Here is a 22,886-nt window from a genome sequence, read left to right on the forward strand (position 1 = left end):
TGAATGAATGAATGAATGATGCATTTATATAGCGCTTTATTGTGTATTGCTATACACCCAAAGCGCTTTACAATCATGTGGGGGGGGTCTCTCCTCAACCACCACCAGTGTGCAGCATCCACTTGGATGATGCGACGGCAGCCACAGGACAACGGCGCCAGTGCGCTCACCGCACACCAGCTACAGGTGGAGAGGAGAGAGAGATAAAGCCAATCAAGTGGATGGGGATTATTAGGAGGCCATGATTGACAAGGGCCAGAGGAGGGATGGGGTTCAAGTCTGGTGAGTTTGCTGGCCAGTCAAGCACACCAACACCATGGTCATTGAACCAGCTTTTGGTACCTTTGGCAGTGTGGGCAGGTGCCAAATCCTGCTGGAAAATGAAATCAGCATCTCTATAAAGCTTGTCAACAGAAGGAAGCATGAAGTGCTCTAAAATTTCCTGGTAGATGGCTGCATTGACTGTGGACTTCAGAAAACACTGGACCAACACCAGCAGATGACATGGCAGCCCAAATCATCACAGACTGTGGAAACTTCACATTGGACTTCAAGCAACATGGATTCTGTGCCTCTCTACTCTTCCTCCAGACTCTGGGACCTTGATTTCCAAATGAAATGCTAAATTTACTTTCATCTGAAAAGAGGACTTTGGACCACTGAGCAACAGTCCAGTTCTTTTTCTCCACAGCCCAGGTAAGACGCTTCTGACATTGTCTCTGGTTCAGAAGTGGCTTGGTAGCCCTTTTCCTGAAGACGTCTGAACGTGGTGACTCTTGATGCACTGACTCCAGCTTCAGTTCTCTCCTTGTGAAGCTCTCACAAGTGTTTGAATCAGCTTTGCTTGACAGTATTCTCAAGCTTGCAGTCATCCCTGTTGCTTGTGAACCTTTTCCTACCCAAATTATTCCTTCCAGTCAACTTTGCATTTAATATGCTTTGATACAGCACTCTGTAAACAGCCACACCTTTCAGTAATGACCCTCTGTGACTTACCCTCTTTGTGGAGGGCGTCAATGTTCGTCTTCTGGATCATTGCCAAGTCAGCAGTCTTCTCCATTATGGTGGTTTCAAAGAACAAGATACCCGGAATTTATACTGTAGGGATGGTCATTTATTGAAACTCAAATGTAAATATTCTAATATTTTGAGATTCAGATTTTTGACTTTCACGAGCTGTAAGCTCTAATCATCAAAAGTAAAACAAAAAAAAACTTTTGAAATGAAAGTTTCACTTTTTGAAACAACTTACAAGAAAAAATAAACTTTTTCACGACATTCTAATTCATTGAGATGCACCTGTATGTTTTAATCTATTGGACGAGACTGATTTTATGGATTTACCTCTGAAAAAACTTAAATAAAATAGCAAAAAAATATATTTACAATCTAGATGTAAGCAAAATCTTAATAGGTCAATATAACCCTTCTAATTAAATTATTATTACTGTGTTTCGGTAGTGACAAATTTGGGGAGAGGACAAATATTCCAAAACTTTATGAAAATACAATATGAGAATTAACTGCACAATTACTAGAAATGTGTACCTTGGATATTATACAATTTTCACATTGTTTTTTGGAAATGGCCCATATATATATATTAGGGGTGTAACGGTTCACAAAATTCACGGTTCAGTTCAATACGGTTCAGGGGTTATTGATTCCATCGCGATGTTGGAAATATTTCTGTTTTAAACCATGAAGGCGAGCCAATGGATATCACACACAAGCAATGTGCAAACATTGCGCAAGAGTTATGCCGGTGAGCGTCTTAATCTCAGTCAATTCACTATTAGCAGAAAGTGAAAGTAAAAACAGAATGACGGAGTAATGACGGTGCTTTCGGCATCTGACGCCGCATATTCTCTCAGAGCCGACAAGAGACGAATCTACTTCAACATATGCTGATAACGGTATATAGCTAACTGTTTTCATTTATTCCCTTAATATTTCTAATATTACATAGTGAAAAAAATTTGAAGAAACATATTTTGTGTTAAACAGGTTGTTTTTGAAAGTCGGTGCTTGAAATAAAAGCTTTTTATTTCATTGATGACTGCAGTGTTAATATTTTAATTGTAGGCCTATGATTCACTGTAAAAATAAATTTTTTAAAAAACATTTTAATTGAGGAGTAAATATAGGCTATAGCCTAATCTTTTGTTATCCTCGCAGCAAGTCAGTTATTTGGCAATTATTGCGGGTCTAATTAAATGTAATTTTAATTTAATAATAAAAGTAACTTCATAATAATAATAAAAGGCCTTATAAAAATAAGAATGTAACAGGCCTACGTTAAAGAGAAATGCCAAATATCTTAATATTGACAACAATTGATGTTTTTGACAATATCTCTGGCAATCGTTGATACAAGATCATCGTCTATCGCCACACCCCAGTAAGGGGAGGTTATTGCGGGGCCTTTCACAGTGTGTGCCCTGTGTGCCCGTCCGCTAACGTTACACCACTGGAAGTCAGCACGTTGCCTGTTACATCGTTTGGGCTGCCTTGTTGAGCGCAGTGGCACTGACATTATATTTCACACACTTTAAGCTGTTTTATTTTCCAAATATAATAGGATTAGTCCAACGAATCGAATTGTTCGGTTTGTAATGCATACCGAACCAAAAGCCTCGTACCAAATGGTTCAATATGAATATGTGTATCGTTACACCCTAATATATATATATATATATATATATATATATATATATATATATATATATATATATATATATATATATATATATATATATATATATAAATAAAAAGTCAGAGTTGGAAACATCTTGAAAAAATGTGTCTTTTTCCAAAGAGTGTGTGTGTGTGTGTGAGGGCAAAACTGAAGTAAAAAAAAGGATTTTATAAAGTTTTACTGTCACTTTTTAGTGACATACATATTTATGATAATACGACAGTGAACGATCCTCAAAACTCATGAAATAAACATCTACTCAAATATGTTGCAGTTCCCAATTAACTTACTGGCCAATTTTTTTTGCTCGCCAAAGGCAGGTTTTGTTGCTCAGCAAGAGTTAATTTTTAACCCTGCATAAAATCTATTTCTGTGTATTATGCTGTTAAAAATACACTGCCACCTGTGCCTAACCTCCTCTGTGTGTGTGTTTCTACCTGAAGGCCACCCTGTCGTTACTCTTTCTCAGGTCAACCAGCTGCAGGATGTCATCCCTGGAGCAGCTGAGCAGCTGCCTGTGGTTGGGGCAGAGGTCCAGTGATGTCACTCTGCCCTGAAGAGGCACTTCCTGTGTGCAGGTCCCTGCCCTACGGAATATAGACAACCACATTTCACTTTACCATCATATCTTAGTGTAACCAAGCATAATACAGCAAACAGGTAAACATGACAATTCAGTACTTGTTTTATAACTGTTTATTTTATTGCTTTTATTTACTTTTAGGCATGGGAATAATAGTACATTCAATTCTGCAATTAATACTTGCTGTTTAATGTGTTAAAAATAATAACTGCAATTAACACAGCATCCATTTTTCAATTCCTGAAGTAGCTTATGTCATTCAACTTATATTAAAAGCTGTTTAACGTTCCGTAATTGTCAACAAATGGCAAATTAAATAATAATAATAATAATAATAATAATAATAATAATAATAATAATTTCTTGTTTAGTCCTGGCCTTCGATTATGCTGTAATGCTGAATGGATATAATTACACATTTTATCTCCAAAAATTTAAAACAAAATAATCCATTTAACCGAAGCATCAGCATTAGTACTGGTAAAGGTAATAATGGCCTTATTAACGCTCAGTAAAAAAAAAAAAAAAGTCATTAAATAAATATTTAAAATACTGTTATATTTTATATACTGTATGTTGTTTCTACAAGAATTTAGAGATTCAATGTGAAAATATATTAATGATTACAAATGTAAATGTTAAGTACAGAATGCATATTAAATGTGATGTATTTACAGAAACTCCTAAAAAAAAAAACCTTATGAAGACATTTGATGTGTTTAACTATTTTCATGCTAATGTAAGAACATTATGGATTTTGATATTCATAATTTTTTCATGATTTCAATAATTTCATGTAAATTTTATGTTCAATAATAGCTAATATCTTAAGATATCTAATAAATATTGATACAAAATAAATTAAATTAAATTATGAATTAAATTAATTAATTAATTAAATTTGTGCCTTTTAAATGCTTTTTAAAAGTGAACCCTGTTTGGGAAATGTGCCCTAGTTGTCATTGCCATCTGGCCTCATATTATTTGTGTGTTGCATATTAGGACAGATCAAGCACCATGATGCTTAAGGCCCAACTGAAAGTCTGAAATCTGACAAGTGCAGCTCTCCATCGAGCATAAGGAGACTGATGTCATGATAGTTTGTCTCATTACACTATGAGTGATGCACTTAATAAGACAAGGGAGGCGACTGCAGATGTGCAGCCTGAGGACACACGTCTGCTGTTTCCTTTTATATTCTAACAAGTTATCATCTGGACAAGGACAAGGGGAAAGATTGTGAATCTCAAGGCATTTAACATTTATGACATCCAGGGTGTCACTCGGTAAACCAGAGGAGCCTCGTTTTTCTGAACGTTGCAAAAGACAATGATTTGAATTTCAATCACAGAGACAGGCTCGAGTGTTTATTGCCTCTTAAAGCAACAGACATATTGTGCATGCTTATTATACAGTGAACGCGTCCGTCATTAGACTGCCACTTGAAAGTAACTCTTCTTTTCCGAAAGAATCAAAAATGGTCAAAGCACTGCATGGAGAAAAATGCAAATGTCATAATATAGCACAAATCCCATTACGACGAGATGAGAGGAGAGACAATTATGTGGGCTGACGGTTGCTAGGAGACAAGCGAGCCGTCGGCTCCTTGGCAGCTGAAAGCTGTGGTTGCTGGGAGTGAATGAGAGATGTCAAGGACTGAGACGTGGTGTAAATAATGGCTCTCTTTCTACCTCTGTGGCGTCATCTATATTGTCAGCTTCATGCTGAAAAGTGAATTACGCTCGCCGTGTGGCTTTGTGGCCAATGGAGAACACAGCTTTGCTGGATGAACATCCTTGGTGCTATTATTTTACATCTCTTATCCAATCAGAGCAATCGAAACCCACTGAGATTCTGAAAAAGGAGGGTTACGCAACAATTGAGGTGTATTATTGCAGTGTCGCTTCAACTGTTACCAAGTGATTTCCGAAGCAGCCTTATTCAAGAAAACTTGACCAGCTCCAGTGTGACATAAGATTTATGCAACACCATTAATATTTAGTAGCCAATGATGTAAGCTGTTCTTACGGCATCACTGTATTCAATCAAAGACACATGTTTGCTGTTGTTGTTTAAGGGAAGACACCACAGGTGAATAGGGTAACATCTTTAACTGATTTTTAACTGACTGATCACAGTACATTAAAGGGCAAATTAGCGCGAGATTCCAAAAAAGTGCAGAAGGAAATTTCTGCAGGTGATTTACTAACAATGCGCAAATTAAAGAACACAGACGCGACATCTCATTTACATATCGACCAACGCAATATACCAAGCGCAGCGCAAATTAGAGCAGTCGCAATTAAAGAATAAAGAAGCCACAGTACATTGAAAAGAACCGGAGGCCAAAAAATGCTAGACGTTGCAAGAAGTTTAGACTCCTAGCTGAGGGTTCCAAGTCGTCTTTTATGTCCTGAAGCAAATTAAAAATAACATGGCATGGCAAACGATATTTTCGTGTTCTTCTTCTTCTCCAAATAAATTATGCGTGATAAAAATCCTCTCCCTTCTACCACGCGCTCTCTGTTCTCTGCGGTGCCTGCTCCTAGCAACAAATTGCAGCCATTTCAAGCGCAAAATAGTTTAAGACATGCATTTTTTGGGTGTTAAATAATGGCGCAAATGCCAGTGCAAACGTTAGTAAAGCGTGTTGCATGATTCATTTGAATACTCTCCTCCCATAAATTTTGCGTCTGAAAGAGAAACTCCTAGAAATGCATATTCAATAAGGTCAGGCGCAAAAATAACAGTGTAAAACCTGACAGTACTATTTTAACGCCAAAAGACGGTTTGCGCTGGCGCAAGCTGTTAGTAAAACTGGCCCTTAGACTACTGTTTTGTATTACAAGTTTTCTGAAATGTTATGTTTTAAAAAAGCATTATTTAATTAAATTATTTATTTAGGATTTTTATTTTTTTTTAATCACTCTATATATCAGAAAATATTGCCAACAACCAAGTTTTTAGGAATACCATTTCATATAAACCAGATGAAGGATATACGAACAAATCACTCTTGGTAAGAACAAAACTGGAACATTTAGTGCATGTAAATTCTACTGAAGTGGAGATTTCTGGCTCAGCGCAGGAGAAAAAAAAAATACTTTTGAGAAAACCACATGTATTATAATTGAAATCTACAGATGCAAATAGAGTGCAATAAAAAGTGCAATAAAATAAACACTTAAATGTGTATTGTGGATATTTACTTTCCGCCAAGACATGTTACAGAAACAAAATAGTTCAAAATCAGCTCAAAATTCTGCGGTGCATGTAAAATCGATCGTTTTGCCTGTAGTGTTCTACATAAGATGTTGTTGTTGCTTTCTTATCCAATGAATTTGAGCTATTACAACATTAACCATATTTGTGTCATTCTGTCCACTTAACATGATAAACAGGGCTGCAATTCTTGTGAATGATACTTTTAAATATATTACGCATATTAGTAATTATGTTACAGCTACATGTCAATTACTTTACCAGAACAGTAGCTCTATTCTTGGTTTGCATTTGCTTTTTGTCATTCAAAGTAATATTTGTTGTTGTTGTCAAGCTTGTTATGGTTTGCATGTAATGTCTATGTAATGACTAGACGTCACATCACTTTCAGAGTAAACCATTAATTATGATGAGCAATGTGGTTTTGTCATGTGGCGTCGCATAGCGCCGCTCGATTGCAGACTTGATGTGTTTGTAGTGTTACACACTATTATGCTGAGAAAGGGAGAGTTTTCAACTGTATTTGTCAGCAAATAGGTTAAATATGTGTTAGTTATTTGAAAAATAGTTCAAAAACTGATGCCAAGTTTCCAGTAGTGTGTCTGTCCACACTGAAAACAAATGTTCTGCACAAAACAATCACAGTCATTTAGAAAATGAAAACATGATTTTTACAGTAGGATTTTGGACCAATGAGATTTCAATATGGACTATCCAGCAGAACGCAACTGACAGGCAGCTGTGACTGGTTAGGTGTAGTGCATGGTGCAACTTCCTTTATTAATCCAAATGATTATTCTAAAAGTAATCTCTATGCTTACGACTAATTACTTGAAATGGTTAATCTTGAACATTAGTTGATTTTTTTTTTTTTTAATTGCTCTGAAAAATAGTTTTAAAAAGGAATTTCATAAAACTTTGCACTCTGCAAAACATTTTGGTTATCTTTAAAGGTGAACCATACAAAAATGCCGGTCTTTATGAGTATTAACAAACACAGTCAATTGTGTCTTAAGCGCATGTAAACATTTTGGAGAAAATTAGATATGAATCAATTTACTGGATCCATGCATTCATTTTTATATTTAAAGCAGCTTTGAAATTAGGCCAATTCCATATATCACGAAGTGCATGAGATGATTTAGTGAAAATTATACTACTGTTATTATTATTCTACAACTAATCCCAATTATTTTTCTCAAAATCTCTCATGACTGGAAAAACAGATACTTTGGAGAAGGCGATAAGCTTGTACTCTGCAAGTACAAGGAAAAGCAGCCCTGCTTGGCAGAAAAAGGATCTTTTTTTGTTGTTTGTTTGTTTCTACAGATGGTCAAAGAGACATAAAAGGAAAGAGTTAGTTCAGCCAAAAATGAAAATTCTGTCATTTACTCACCCTCACGTCTTTCCAAACCTAACCCATAAGACTTTGGTTAATTTTTGAAACACAAATTAAGAGATTTTTAATGAAACCTGACAGATTTCTGTCCATCCACTGAAAGTTCAGGTAACCAAAACTTGTCCTTAAAGGTCGTGAAGGTTTTTTAAATGTATTGCATATGAATCGAGTTGCTTTATTTAAGTCTTGTAAAGAGATATAATCACTTTATATGATTAACAGATTTAATTTAGGCTTTTATTCACACACATTTCATATGAATTTGTTTTATGGCACTTTTATGAATTTTTTTGATCTTCTAAGTTCTATGTACATGGACTGTCACTGGAAGAACAGAAAGCTGTCAGGTTTGATTAACAATATCTTAATTTGTGTTTTAAAGTCTGATGGGTTTGAACTACAGGAGGGTGAGTAAAGGATGACATGATTTGAATTTTTGGGTGAACTATCCCATTAAAATGAAGACGGGAAAACCTCATACACAACTGAAAGTCCTTGGATGCCCTGAGTATGCGGTCACTTCCCTGAAAAATGAAGTTACAGATGATGTTTTTCCAGTGAATTGATTTTTTTTAAAAAGCTGTCTACAGCACCAAATATCATGAGAATTGTTTTGGCTAATTTATAAAATGTACTGAATTCTATAAAGAGTTTACAATGTTGACCTTGTATCCTAATGTATTTTTCAAATAATTGTTTTTTCCAAACGAGGGAGATGCTTTTAAAGCAGTTTTCACTATTAACTGTTGTAAATTCTTCCTCAACTTTTTTTTAGTCCACCCAAAAAAGAATGAATGCTAATATTTAGAATTTTCATACACGCATTTACAAGAGGGTTTATTCACTTGACGTTGATGTAAGTGCGTTGTAAAGCTAACACAAGAAGTGCAAGTCTTCTTCACTTCTGCATAACTCCTTGCACAAGCCTCACAACGTGCTTACATTTATGTCAAGCGTAAACTTGACCTTCTCATTAACATGTGTGACAACTGGCCTAAAGTAATGATTTTTAGTAAAAAAGCAAAAAAAAAAAAGAAAATTGTTTATTTCTTATGCACACAAGTTCTTTGGCTCCAGAATACATTAGCCGCATCTGAAATTGCATACTGTATGGTAGGTAATACATTTGGTTGGCAACCATTACATTTACATTGCAACCATTAAAAAAATGTTACTTGTTGTAGTTATGTTTTTAAGTTGACTAGATAAACGTTAAAACATAGGTATTTTATTTTTTGCCATATATCCCTTTAAAGAACAGTCATGTCCTAAACTGAACATAAAGCATCAAAACATTTAGCCTAAAGAAAAAAAAAAAAAATCACATCAGGAAAATGAATTCCATGCAGAGCCGCACAAACGCCTTTAAGCGTCAACTGTCAACACGTGTGGAAGAGTTCCTGTCTGTACGACTGAGCCTGTGGAGAAGCCAATCACACGCATTACCACAAAAGCGTTAACAAGCCGTCTCTCGCCAGCGATGACACCACACATACCTGAGGCTGCACTGTTTTAAGGTCATCTCACTAGCCAGACGTGTGGTGACAGACAGCGAGCAGTGCCAGTTCCAGCACTGCCAGCTGGGTTCATTATTCACATTTAATTGTCAGTCCTGGAAACCTGGACGGTTGCTGTGAAAAGCACTCCAGTGATCAACACATTTATGATGTGTAGTTTTCAAGGTTTTACACTGCTACAAAGCCATCAAACAACAGCTCGTTTAACAAATCCACCTTCAACTGTAAATTTGAAGGCAATTACTTTCAGACCAGAAACATTTAACTGGTCTGTGTACACAAGCAGACTTAGGCCCTGTTTACACATAGTATCAATATCCGTCTCAGGTGAGTGTTTATAACAGAATAATAACAGAAGTGATATCAATGTGGTCACATGTAGTTTGAGTGATCCAAGCAGATGTATTAAGATGGATCATAATACTAGGTGTACTGTAAACCTGAGAAGAAAGTAAATTAGAAATTCTAGAGAACGCATTTATGTTCTGCTTTGATCGTGACGATACATCCCATTTCTGCGGAAGCTTATTTCTGACATGGAATAAAAATATGAAAAGGTAATTGCGACTTTTTTTTCTCTCAGAATTCTGTTTACACCTGACAATTAAAAAAAAAAATTCTGATACCTGACCTGACTGCATGCAGAATTCTGAGGGGGAAAAAAGACAGACCTGCCAGGATGTAAACATCAGAAAAAGTCCAAAAAAAAAAAGTCAGAATTATGAGATAAGATGCGGAAATAAATATCATTTTCCCAAGATCTGTACATATGTGAACTGAACATAAGGTACAGATAATCTCTTCCTGTCTAAGGGCCTGTTTAGACTTGGTCACTTCATTCGTTTTCTCTGATCGGATGTCTATCTGATTTGTTTAAACCGTTCCATTTACACTTGGCCACATAAATGTGTCTCAGCAAACCGGATATAAATCCGATCTTCAATTCCCACACTAGTGTTGCCAAAAGACCCGGTATTTTGGTACCAAGTCGGTACTAAAAAAATGAAAACGTCAAGGTACCAGGTTTTTTTTAAGTACCGGTGGTACCAAGTATCCGGTCAACCTGGTTCTTGACGCGTACGGCCCTGTGATTTCCACGATGCAGAAAACGCGGAAGGAATCTCAGAATCCAGTTATAAAAACGGAATTTACAGTTTAGCACGGAATGTCACGGAATTTGTCGAAGTTTGGATGAATTAATCCAAAGTAGGTCATTACATTTAAATCAAATCGCGACACTGACTAGTATCTGTTAATATTAAGCTGCAAAAGTCAATTCAGATATGTATCCCCATGTTCTGCGAGTCTCTGTGTGAATGAATGAATGGCAGAGACACGTGTTTTTTTTTTGTTTTTACTACACACACTGAAGCGCACGTGATGCTCGCGGTGATTTCAGCATCTGCCGTCTCAATGAGGACATAAATACATAAACAACATCTACAGAGCTGCTCTGAGAGTCACTTCACCAGCATTTTACCGTTTCATTTGAGTAAAACCAGAGTCATATCATATAGCTACACACAGAAATTTAAAGGTATTCACGGCAACCCGTCAAAATAAAAGTTTTTCTTAAAGACATTGTGCCAGAAATATATTACTATTATTTTGTAGAATGTATGTGATACTATTACTACTGTTGAAAAAAAATTATATTTATTTTTAAAGAAATAATCACACAATATTTCTTCCATATTTTAATTTTAATAGTAAATCCCCTTTATTTACCAAAAAAATTTAATGTGTTTAAATTTCATTAATTAAAAGACAAATTAAATTTGGGTGAAACTTTACTGTTTACTATTTTTCATACTTTTATTACTTGCGGAAAAACTATTTAAACACAATTTAAATAAGTATAAAGAATGGCATTGATTTTTGTACATTCTATTTTTGTTTGACTTTATTATTAAAAATTGTGTGTTTTTAATTAGTATGTGGTACCGAGAACTGTGGATTTTCACTGGTATCGGTACCGAATACTGAAATTTTGGTACCGTGACAACACTATCATATGCAATTTTAATGTTTCAAATTTAAATTTAACTATAGGAGTTCACGTTAATGAAAGCAATAGATTTTTATTCATCAGCAGCTAATTTCAAAATCAAAGACCGCAACAGGAGAGCGTGGCATCAGCACTGGAAAGATAAGTTAGTCTAACCACTTTTAATGAAGATGATTGTGTGTTGAACATCTGTAACTTACTTTCATTTGTGTCAGTTTGAGTATCGGTTTGCTGAAGAGATACTTAACTACTCATCCGCGGTGATGCGGTCATATCTGACTATAACATGTTATATAGCCTATAACACACTCTTACACATTTATTATTTTAAGATCTTGGGAGGAGTTAAATTTACATATGTGATTTCAACAACTAGATGCATTCACAACTTTCCAGTTTCATCTTGAATGCTTCCTAGACCATCTCCTGAAGTGATTTGAGTGATCGGATTGAAATCCATTTCGAAAGTGGCATTTACAACTGGTCTTTTCACAATCAGATTACTATCCGATCAGAGAAAATGCATGAAGTGACCAGGTGTAAACAGGCCCTACGAAGGCAGTTCTTAGGGCTCATTCTGCAAAAATCTGATTATATGGCTCAAATTCCTTTAATTGACCTATCGGTAAGCCCCGCCCCCCTTAGTTACTGTTGCTCCCTCGGACAAACAAACGGAGTTGCTCACTGTCTTTCAATGACAGCTGCAGTGTGAAAACCTTGTCCCACGATGTTTTTGCACAATTTTGGACACAGAAGGCCACCAAATGGAAATTAAATATTCCGTGGAGGGATTATAAAATATTTAAAAATAAATACAGTGGGTAACTCGAAGCAAGGGTTTATAGATCACAATGCAAGCGGGAGAAGTCTCATATTACGGTCGGTCATCACAATTGGGGATGATAACATGCAGGATCAACACTGTTCATGTATCGCAGGGAACGATTAAATTAATGCACATTTAATCAGTTTAATATGGAGAGGCACTGAAATGTCGACCTTCGTTTATGTGTTTTTGACCTACACTGTACAAGACGCGAGAACAGTCCGCTATTTAGGTTTGCACATTAGCATGGACTCACTAACTTTAATGTTAGCTAGTTTTAGCCAGAGATACCTTGCTAAAGCACAAGATAACATTAACGTTCTGCTTGAGCAGACGAAAACTGTAACTTAATGAGTGTATGACAACCAGAAAATGAACGTTTTTGTCTTGGGATGAATATCTGGGGACATTTTGCTCTGTTTTGTTTGGATTCAGGGAATGTAATAAAATAAATTATATTGCCCATCCTCTCAGGATACCTGGAATCAGTGTTACAAGTACCCGAGGCACATCGTTTTTCCATTTTTGAAGCATAAACCCCATAAAACTGATGCGAGCTTCGGATCTTCCAATGTTTCTCTATGGTGCTGAAACCTAAAGATGTCCGAGTTCCGCTCCCCGTGCAACTGATACTCGACTGCCATTGGCTAGTCTGCGTTCGAGGGAAGGGGTTTACCGATAGGTCAATTGTTTTATATTCTGAACAGTAAAAAACACAAGCCAGATCCTGGTTTTAATTTATTGCTATACCAGATATTGTGACAAAAATCCGACAAATCATACGATCTTTCCCATCTTTTAAGGTGTGGACACATTAAAGAAATAAAAAAGATCAACTGTCTATTGTCAACAGTGTAGCGATTTTTGAAGCACAGCTTATCCAGAACTTATTTTCAAACCAAGCAGCTTTCTGTTGGTCAGTGTTTCAAAATCTGCATATGGAAATCTTGCGGTATTTCATATTGTGTTGAAATAAACAGATTTCATCCACAACAATTTGACCGCACATTTTCACTGTTGTCTGTGACAACGTGTTCAGATTTGAATACTGACCTTGTGGAAAACATCATAAATATTGAAGCATCCTATGCTAAAGTCTTGCATGGTGATTCTACTTTTGTAGACAAAACTGACTGCACTCTTAACAGAATCAGATCTGACCATTTACACATGCTGTTTGAACAGTCTGTTTAAAAATTGGATTGAAGGATTTTCCCCTGCAGTGTGAACAAAGCCTCAATGTCAACCACACTTTATCCAACATAGTCTGATCATGTCAGACTAAACAGATGTTAACATTTCATAAACATTTATTAAGATGAGTTTTTATGTTGTTTACGCAGTGGGTGGTGTTGTAATTGCCCTGTTCTTACCTGCTGTCCCAAAACCGTATTTTTCTGTCATAATGGCTGCTGATGATGAGGTACTCGGAGCACACAACATCACTACAGAATGATAAAACCTCAATGGTTTGTATGCCTGTGAGTAGAAACGAGAGAAATTACTGATTTGTGCTAATACGTTGAACAAATTATTGCAGACAGATGTGCTCATTGTTAGTTAATGCATGAGTGATTAGTTGCATATTTTTGTGACACATACACGCTGCTCGCTGGAGGTCCCATATCTTCACGGTCCTGTCCGCACTGCCTGTGACCACCTGCCTCTGACTGTATTTAAATCTGGCTGCTGTCACTTTACGAGAATGACCCGTCAATGTAACCTAGAAAAACAATATAGACATACTTTTAATCAGAGGCAAAACAGAATCTCCCTAAACCTGACAAGAATATTTCCATGTCAAATTTTCTCCCAAAATTAAAAAAAGAAAGTAATTATATTTTGCATAAGAAATACTATTTTGTGTGTGTGTGTGTGTGTGTGTGTGTGTGTACACACATATACATACATATATATATATATTCTAGTCTTCAGTGTCGCTCTAACTTTTGATCTTTTTTATTTAATTCATTGAATAAAATTGTTCATATCTTTCAAAACTTTTACTTTTTTTTTTTCTTTAGATATGAGGGTAAAATATGACCCAGACATATTTTCAAAGAAATTCATCCAAACATGTACTTTCTCTCTCTGTCTCTCTCTCTCTCTCTCACACACACACACACACACACACGCACACAAGCACACACATGTAGAGATAAAATATTCAATCAATTTTACAGCATTTGGAGCAACTGGGTCTTGTTAAAGTAGTCTCCTCTCATTTTCAGCATGACAAATTGGTTTTAAGGAGAGCAATTGTGTCTTTTCACCCTTTCTGTCACGCTAGTAAATTTTCAGACACATTTTTATATGACATAAGGGTCATTCCTGTTATGCCAAACCCTTTAAACTTTGTACATTATACAAAATTTTAAAAGATGATTTATAATTTGCTTTTCTATTAGAGTGTCACATTGTTAGCTTTTTTCAAATTCACCCCATATTCACTAAATTGTATTTCCTAATATGATATGATGTGAGATGAACATTTTATACAATATATTAAGACGAATATGCTGGGCCATAAAAATTACTGCACAGTAAGAATGACCCATATCTGGCCAGTTTGCATCAAAAATCATGTGATTCCTCCTCATAAAACTCTTCAACGCCTCACTGTCATGTAAAACACAATGAAATCTTAGCAGGCACAGCAATAAACATCTTTAACATGGTTCATACTGCTCTGTCTCATCTGATGATGCTCTAGAGTAATTCAGAGAGACAGACTAGCGCATGGAGGTTTGGGTGGGTGAGAGGTAAGCTCTGTTACCTTGGGAACGCTGTCCTCTAGCCTCCAGAATAGAGCCGACTTGTCATATGACGCAGCTAAAATCCGAGTGCCCTGATGGAAAAGCACAGTGACACATCCCACAATGCATTAGAGCAGTAACCACAGCATAATCAACTCAACAGGAACAGTCTCCTTACATTACTAATAAAGATCCTTCAGTAGCTCAGCTCATTGGTATGTGCTAATTAGCAATGACTCAGTGGAGTCATTTGGAATGTTCTTCAGCTCATCTAAAGCAGGGGTTTTCTCTTTAGAGTTGCTGATTGGTTTTCCCAAGCAGTCAATGTAGCCAAACAATCTCTCTTTCATATCTATGCAATTCCCATCCCAACCTGGTACAGCTCAGTAGTGCACGCCATGAGAATTGTTTTTAGCCCTCCTCCTCCCCAGCACCACCTGTCTAGATCTGCTACAGTGTTCTCCGTTTTTACCTTGTAGCAGCATGTATCCTGATACCCGTTATTCTGAGCATGTTTCAGCAGTATGTCTACACTCATATTCAAATCTATTTTGAGAGTCATCTTGATTGAAATGCGAATTGAACACAATAATTTAATGAATTATTCATTTAATTAATAATTTAATCATTCTTCTTTCTAAAGAATGTGTACAATTTTAATTAAGTGTGATTATTTCATTTCTATAAACTGTCATTGTTTTAACACCAAGAAGTTATAATAACATCTGCATATACAGTATACAGGAAAAATAGAAACATACATTGTGTTTTCTCGTACCTTTCTATGAAGTTTCACCTTCCACACATGTGCACATTATAGCACACATACTATTGTTAAGGAACATTATAATGAAAATATAGGTGCTCTTATGTTTTAGGAAGGGAATCATCATACTTTTAGGGGTTCTTGGCATCAATAAGCCCTGAACTAAAGTCCAATAAAGGGAGGGGGGGTTAATTCACTAAACATATATAGCAGCGCAAAAAGCTGCAACACATTCAAAAACCACTCGTAATTCAGTTAAACCAGCACTAATTAGTTCTGTGAGTAAATTGCAATTCATCAGAACATTATTGAAATAGTTGTTTACAGTGTTTAATTCGGGTATACTCTTATTGCATCAGTTTTTTCATACATTTTTTGTAGCAGTTGTACAAGCATTGCAGAAACTTCTGTTGTGCGCATAAATGTAGGCATTAAATTGGTTAATCACAACAGCAGGTCCTAATGAGCGAGTTTGAAGTCTGATCTGTGTTTTAGTTGCAGTGCACACAGAAATTACTGCTAAAGAAACTGAAGCAAAATGCATGCACTGTAACACCCAATATACACAACAAGCAAGCAAAGCAATGCTTCCATTATTACCAACAAAGAGTAGAGAATTTGTAAGCTGTGCTGAACTCCACGGCTCATATGTAAAACTGTGCAAAGCTGCAGGGAGTGACGGCTTCAGGGATTATAATAGATGCATTCTAGTATGTTGTCTCGTTACATTGCTAATTTTCTGTGTATAATTTATTCAAACACAATGATTTGTGTGTTTTCATACCGTCGGGTCGAACTCAATGCTGGTGATGCCCTCATTACTTCCATCTAATGTCCCTCTGTTCTGAAGAGTTCCTGTGAGGAAAAAACACTGCAGTATGTTACATCAAGCCTGAGAATATGCACTCACTTTTGTTGTGTCTATTAACTGTATAACAGAGCACATCAAATGAGAACATAGTTTATCTACACACAGTAATGCTTGTCTAAAAAAAAAAATTAAAAAAAAAACTATTCCCCACTATTTCTCACCTCACATAATTTTGAATCATTTCTCATTTTGCATCTCAATTTAATGAACCCTGACTAAGGGATGTTTTAGATATTAGAGTGCTGACATCTGCTGGTGGTCAGAGGCAGTCACATGTAATGACAAGAGGGACATATCTGAACCCTGTCTATATGGCTAAAGCTGACAGTTAAACAGAAGATTTTTTTTTCTTTCCAGATCAGTTTTGTGATGTACCTGCTTCAATGTCCCACAGTTTGATGACTCTGTCAGTTCCTCCTGTAGCCAGCAGGTTTGAACTGGTACTGAACCTCACAGCATTGATTCCCAGCTCATGAGCATCCTGAAGCCACAAAAGACACATTCATTTCTAATACTTTACATTTACATTTATGCATCTGTCAGACACTTTTATCCAAACTGATTTTGCATTTTGCATCAGTTTGCATTTTCTGAAAACCCTAACAACCACCTAGAGCACCCTAGCAACTTCCTAGCAACAACCCAGAATACCCTGGCAACGCCGTACCAATTCCTTAGCAATCACCCAAAATATCCTAGCAATCTATCTATTAATGTTTTTGAAATAAGTCTCTTATGCTAACCAATGCTGCATTTATTTGATCAAAGATATAGTAAAAACAGTAATATTGTAAATACTGTTACAATTTAAAATAACTGTTTTCTGTTTGAATATATTTCGTATATGTATGAATTTTCAGCAACATTACTCCAGTCTTCAGTGTCACATGATCCTTCGGAAATCATTCTAATATGCTGATTGTAATCAATGTTAAAAACAGTTATGCTGCTTAATAATCTTGTGGAAACTGTGATACACTACCATTAAAAAGTAATCATAAAAAAAAAAAATCATACTTTTATTTAGCAAGGATGCATTAAATTGGTCAAAAGTAACAGGAAAAAAAAGTATAATGTTACAAAAGATTTTTATCTCAAATAAATGCTGTTCTTTTTAACATTTTCTATTCATAAAATAATCCTGGAAAAGAAATCAGCATATTAGAATGATTTTGAAGGAACATGTGAAACTGAATATAAAACTGAGCTTTGCCATCAAGGAATCAATTACATTTTAAAATATATTAAAATAATAAACTACTTTTAAATTTTAATATTTCACAGTATTATTTTTACTGTATTTTGGTCAAATAAAAAATGATAAGCATAAGAGATTTCTTACGTAATTATTACAAACTTTTGACCGGTAGACTTGAGTAGCCCTGCTCACAGTTTCAGTCTGGACAGACAAATTACTTGATGAAAAATTAGTGAAAACTTCTCACGCCTGATGTTAGGTGTCAGTAGTGGTTTTGCTCCGATGTCTATTAGTGGAGCAGGAAAATTGCAGGAAATGACCAAATACCATGGTCCAACAATGGCATACAACAATACTTTTTGTTTGTGATATAATGAGACTCTGTGTGCGTATCTGATGGTACAAATAACCATGTGTCTGATTTTGAGGAACTTAACTACCTTGTGTTTTTAACACGGCACCAATAAAAATAACTGTCATCTTCTTTTTAAACAGTACACTATAATGTGAAACTGCAGAAGGGGAAGCAACTTTAAGGTGTAAAAATAATACAGACAAGAAGTGTATTACTTTACACTCAAATGGAAATGTAAGATGTAGGCAATAAGCATTTCAAATATTTAACGGCAAAAGTCCAGCAATTTGTAGAAATTTCTTTAAAAAAAACGATGAAATGACTAGAAATAGTATTTGAATTCTGATATGCCAACGACCAAAAGATTTCAATTCTGATACACCCACAACCAAAAGATCAACGGGAAATGCAAATCATTCAATTGTGACATCTCCATTTAAGGAAGTGGCAACTCCTCTCCATACCACATCTCGGGCTTGTTCCTGCTGTCAGCTATTCAAATGAAAATGAACGTGTGAAGCGGGCGGCTGCACATGACAGAGCTGCAGTGTACTATAGAAAGACACTGCTTCACAGCGACACACAGATGCTTTGTTCCACAGTCACATCATCCACAGACAGACCACCAGCCACCACTACAGGGAATGTGCTTTTAAAGATATCTTTAAGACATGACCCATTTGAGAACCACAAGATCAATATTATAGTCCATTTAGCCTACCTCTCCATGTCTGTCTGTTTACTAGTTCATCTACACAACTTTTTCCCCATCATTTTCAGGGTTCAAGGTTATACAGTATACATTTCTACTTGCTTCATAGCCAAACAGGACCAGAACTGGACAGAACATCATTAAAAAGCTTGTGAGAAACAGATTTTGTTGTTTGATGTTGTTGTAAAAAGGAACACGCACCATTGTAAAAATTGCCTTGGTTGGGACTCTGGCAACCAGACAGACTCCTAATGGTATATAGAGGTCTTCCTCTGATCTGCAAACTGATTTACCTCTCATCTTCCTCCTGGACACACAACAAAAAATCAATCAATAATACTTATGAGCAGTACAGAACTTATATATTAGAGATGTTGGGCTGAGCGTAACGTGTTATGGTGTGTGACATAATCAGATTATCTTTGGAAGTAATGAGAAATTAATTTTTACTTTTATATACAGTAATGTAAAGTAATTTTCTTTTAACCAATTTCCAGGTCCAGACATAATCTGCAGCCTTTTTTCTTTTTTTTTTTACTGAAATGCACTTCAATTTTATTGACATCTGAAATCATTCTGATATTGACTATATATTTACTGTAAAACGTTACTGAAAATATAAAATATATTTGTCATTTACTTCTTGTTCTCTTAAAAAAAAAAAAAAAAACACTAGCTTTTCTAATCTTTTTGTATTCTGTTTCTTTTTATGTATTATACAATTAACAAAAACAAAAAAGGCCTCGAACACTAGTTTGCTCTATTCTTTTTCTATTCTATCTGTTTTCTTTTTATTTATTACATAATTTAAAAGAAAAAAAGAGAGACTTGTCATAGCACTCTATTATTGCTCTTTGATTGCTTCTATTGTCCTCATTTGTAAGTCGCTTTGGATAAGTCTGCTAAATGACTAAATGTAAATGTAAATTTAAAACCTATTGTAGTCTCATATGGGGGAGTTTCCCACACAGCAATGCAGCTTGCTGCTTAAACACAATAGTTAAGATAAGATTAAGGTAACTGATTTCAAACGGTCCCATGCTTATTTGTGTTCAAGCTCTGTAGTCTGAAGACTGTAAAAATGTTTCGGTAACACTTTATAATAACTGCACACTATTAATCATTAGTTAAGCATTAGTAAATAGGCAATCCATCCTTTATAAAGCACTGTTCCAACATTAATAGGCATTAGTAAGCAGTTTATAAATACAGCTATAAATGTTTTGTTCTTGAGCATATCTATAATGTTTAATAATTGTATTTTCATACTTTATTAATGATCAATTTATCATTTCTAAATTATTACGTTATTTACAAACCAGTTATTTAGGAGTTGCCAGTGGTTCATAAGATCATTTAGAAAGTGTAAGTAAATGATTAATAAACTATTTAATTATACATTTATAAATATTTTTATTTAGACACATTATAATAGTTTCTCAGTGTGTTAATAAATGCTTTATTAACACATATTCCTGCTGTAATTCATGATTAAGTCGGGTTGTTGTAAAACATTTAGTAGCTGCCAGCCATCTATTCTTTTCTATCTAAAGTGTGTGAAGTGTAAAGAACTTTGATAAAAATCCACCCACTCATTATTTTTAAACCCCATTAAACCAAATCTGATTCTCTAAGCAATAGGACATCACATTGTTTAGGCCCCGCCCACGAGGGCTGATTGACAGCTCTGCATTGCTATAGTTTCCGGCCTCAGCAGTTGTACGCTGTTCTCCATTTTCTCCGCACTCGAACAGCTTTAACGCCAACAATGTCTCATAAGCAATCCCGGTGTTCTGTGTTTGGATGTAAGACTGAACATAACAGTCTTCATTTTCTCCCAACATGTGAGCCACTGAGGATGCAGTGGATTACTTCGATTTTTCATGGTAATGCGCCTCAAAATATACCTAAATACGTACATGTCTGCAGAAGTCATTTCACTCCAGACTGCTTTGTGAATGTCATGTCGTTATAGTACTTAACTAGCGTTTTTGTGTATTTGTGTGCGTAAGTTATCAAAGTATTTTAATTGGTCAGCGCCACGCTTGTGAGATTAACGTTACTTTGCGCCGTGCTGTCCGTTCATACCCCCCCCCCCAAAAAAGAGACATATTCCAGATGTTATAATAAATGATCTGTGGAGTATTTTGAGCTGAAACTTCACAGACTGTCTGTGGACACCCTAGACCAATATTACATCTTGTAAAATGGGCATAATACGTGCCCTTTAAAATACCTTAGGTAGCAGACTTAATGCAGGTGCGGTTCGGGTCACGTCTTTACATCAAATAGGTCAGATCAGGTATGGAATTAAATTAGTGCTGCTGCCGGTTAAATACTGTGGGTGCGGGTTTTTACCAAAAAGGAACCATGCAGGAAACTGACATATAGAATTAAAAACATTTCCCACGCAAACAACTGCTACAGAGCTAGAATAGATGTCTTGACTTGCACTAAACTGTAACTTCAAAATCATTCTTCAGATCCAGTATACTTCAGTTAAATCCAATTTTTGTTTATTCAATATTAATTATATAAAATGTATTCAAAATAAAATTCAATTCAATTTTATTTATTCGATTGGTTTATTGTAAATCATCAGCTGTCAAATGGCATGATTGCTTTGTGTGTGTGCCTATAAAGTAAATTCAGACTATACTAGTTTGTTAAAATCAGATTTACATTTTAACACCAGGTTTGCTTTTCAAGCACATTAGGGGGAAAAAAAAGGTTTTTCAAAGGGCTTAATGATTTAATTTACTCATTTTGAGAGCTATATGTTATTACGCAATTTGCTAAAAATTTGCTGCGATTTTACTACGATTTCTACATACTGTTATTTATGTACACTAACAAGTCAGCATTAAAAATAACATTCACCTTCACATTCCCCTGTGAAATGCCTTAAAAAATTTCAGACAATCACAACTTATGCTATACAGTGATTCATCAGCACTTAAAGAGCTTTCAGTGAGAAACTTACTCAAAAAGTCCTCTGATGGAGCTGATGATGCGGGGAGATGTAGCTGAAGCAGACCTGAGAAGAAAAAACAACTACTGTCGAGACTTGTGTGGATCACAATAACTTTTAAAAAGTACATTAGGTTATTAATGATACTATATGAACTGATGTGAAAATTACTCAAAATTAGCCAATAATTAGGTAAAGTTATTTCCTAGGGTAACCAACAGCATGCCTCAAATGCTATAGATAAAGCTCAAGATACACCCACAATAATTACTTTATTATACATGAAAGCCCCTACTGTTACCTGAAAAGTGGTCCATGGGATCTCTCCAACCTCTGTGAAGAGTCACTTTTAGGGGATGATGGATTGGGAGGTGACACATTTCCAGACTCTCTGACAGGCAAAAGCAAAACAATTAATCAAAACCTTTGAATGATCTACATGTTGAATTTATAGGATTGTTTATGCTGCCCTCATATGCCGATTAAAGGAATAGTTCACTTAAAAATGAAAAATCTGTCATCATTTCCTCACCCTCATATCATTCCAAACCGGCATGACTTTCTTTCCTCCGTGAAACACGAATAAATAATTGACAGCGCATACTGTAACACCTCTCCTTTTGCGCTTCACAGAAGAAAGACAGTGATGAGGGTTTGGATTGACATGAAATCAGATTCACACTTTATACAGCTGATACTTACTCATTAATATTCACACTCTTACAGGCAGCCATCTGAAGCTCTTTGTGAAGACTGGCCTCTCTGGCTCTAAGACAGAAGACGAAATGTGATCAAGAAGGATGGGGTGTTTATGGAATGGACAAAATTTGCTTTCAACATTTAGGAAAAAAGAACCTACAAATGATTTGCCAGCAGAATAGCACAGCAGCAGAGGGAATATACTCAGTGAACTTTGAAATGTGGCCCTTCTTTAACAAAAGACTAATTCATTAACTACATTAACCATCTTCTAAGCCACTGAATTTGAACAAATAATGTTTCTA

At 35.6% G+C, this 22,886-nt stretch overlaps 1 protein-coding gene across 1 annotated transcript in view; it reads right to left on the minus strand.

The window, feature by feature from the left end:
• The window catches only part of LOC131554375 (protein Atg16l2-like), a 45,132-nt gene that overhangs the window by 16,220 nt on the left and 6,026 nt on the right, over positions 1 to 22,886 (minus strand). Inside the window, exons 6-15 of the mRNA XM_058799711.1 lie at positions 22,585 to 22,650; positions 22,184 to 22,273; positions 21,895 to 21,948; positions 19,113 to 19,218; positions 17,022 to 17,127; positions 16,560 to 16,630; positions 15,030 to 15,101; positions 13,856 to 13,976; positions 13,627 to 13,732; positions 3,136 to 3,285 (exon numbers count right to left, since the gene is read on the minus strand). Coding sequence (XP_058655694.1) covers positions 3,136 to 3,285; positions 13,627 to 13,732; positions 13,856 to 13,976; positions 15,030 to 15,101; positions 16,560 to 16,630; positions 17,022 to 17,127; positions 19,113 to 19,218; positions 21,895 to 21,948; positions 22,184 to 22,273; positions 22,585 to 22,650 — 942 coding nt within the window. The remainder of the gene's footprint in view (positions 1 to 3,135; positions 3,286 to 13,626; positions 13,733 to 13,855; positions 13,977 to 15,029; positions 15,102 to 16,559; positions 16,631 to 17,021; positions 17,128 to 19,112; positions 19,219 to 21,894; positions 21,949 to 22,183; positions 22,274 to 22,584; positions 22,651 to 22,886) is intronic.

This window comes from Onychostoma macrolepis, chromosome 15 (genome assembly GCF_012432095.1).
Source record: "Onychostoma macrolepis isolate SWU-2019 chromosome 15, ASM1243209v1, whole genome shotgun sequence".
In the NCBI taxonomy this organism is placed as follows: Eukaryota; Metazoa; Chordata; class Actinopteri; order Cypriniformes; family Cyprinidae; genus Onychostoma; species Onychostoma macrolepis.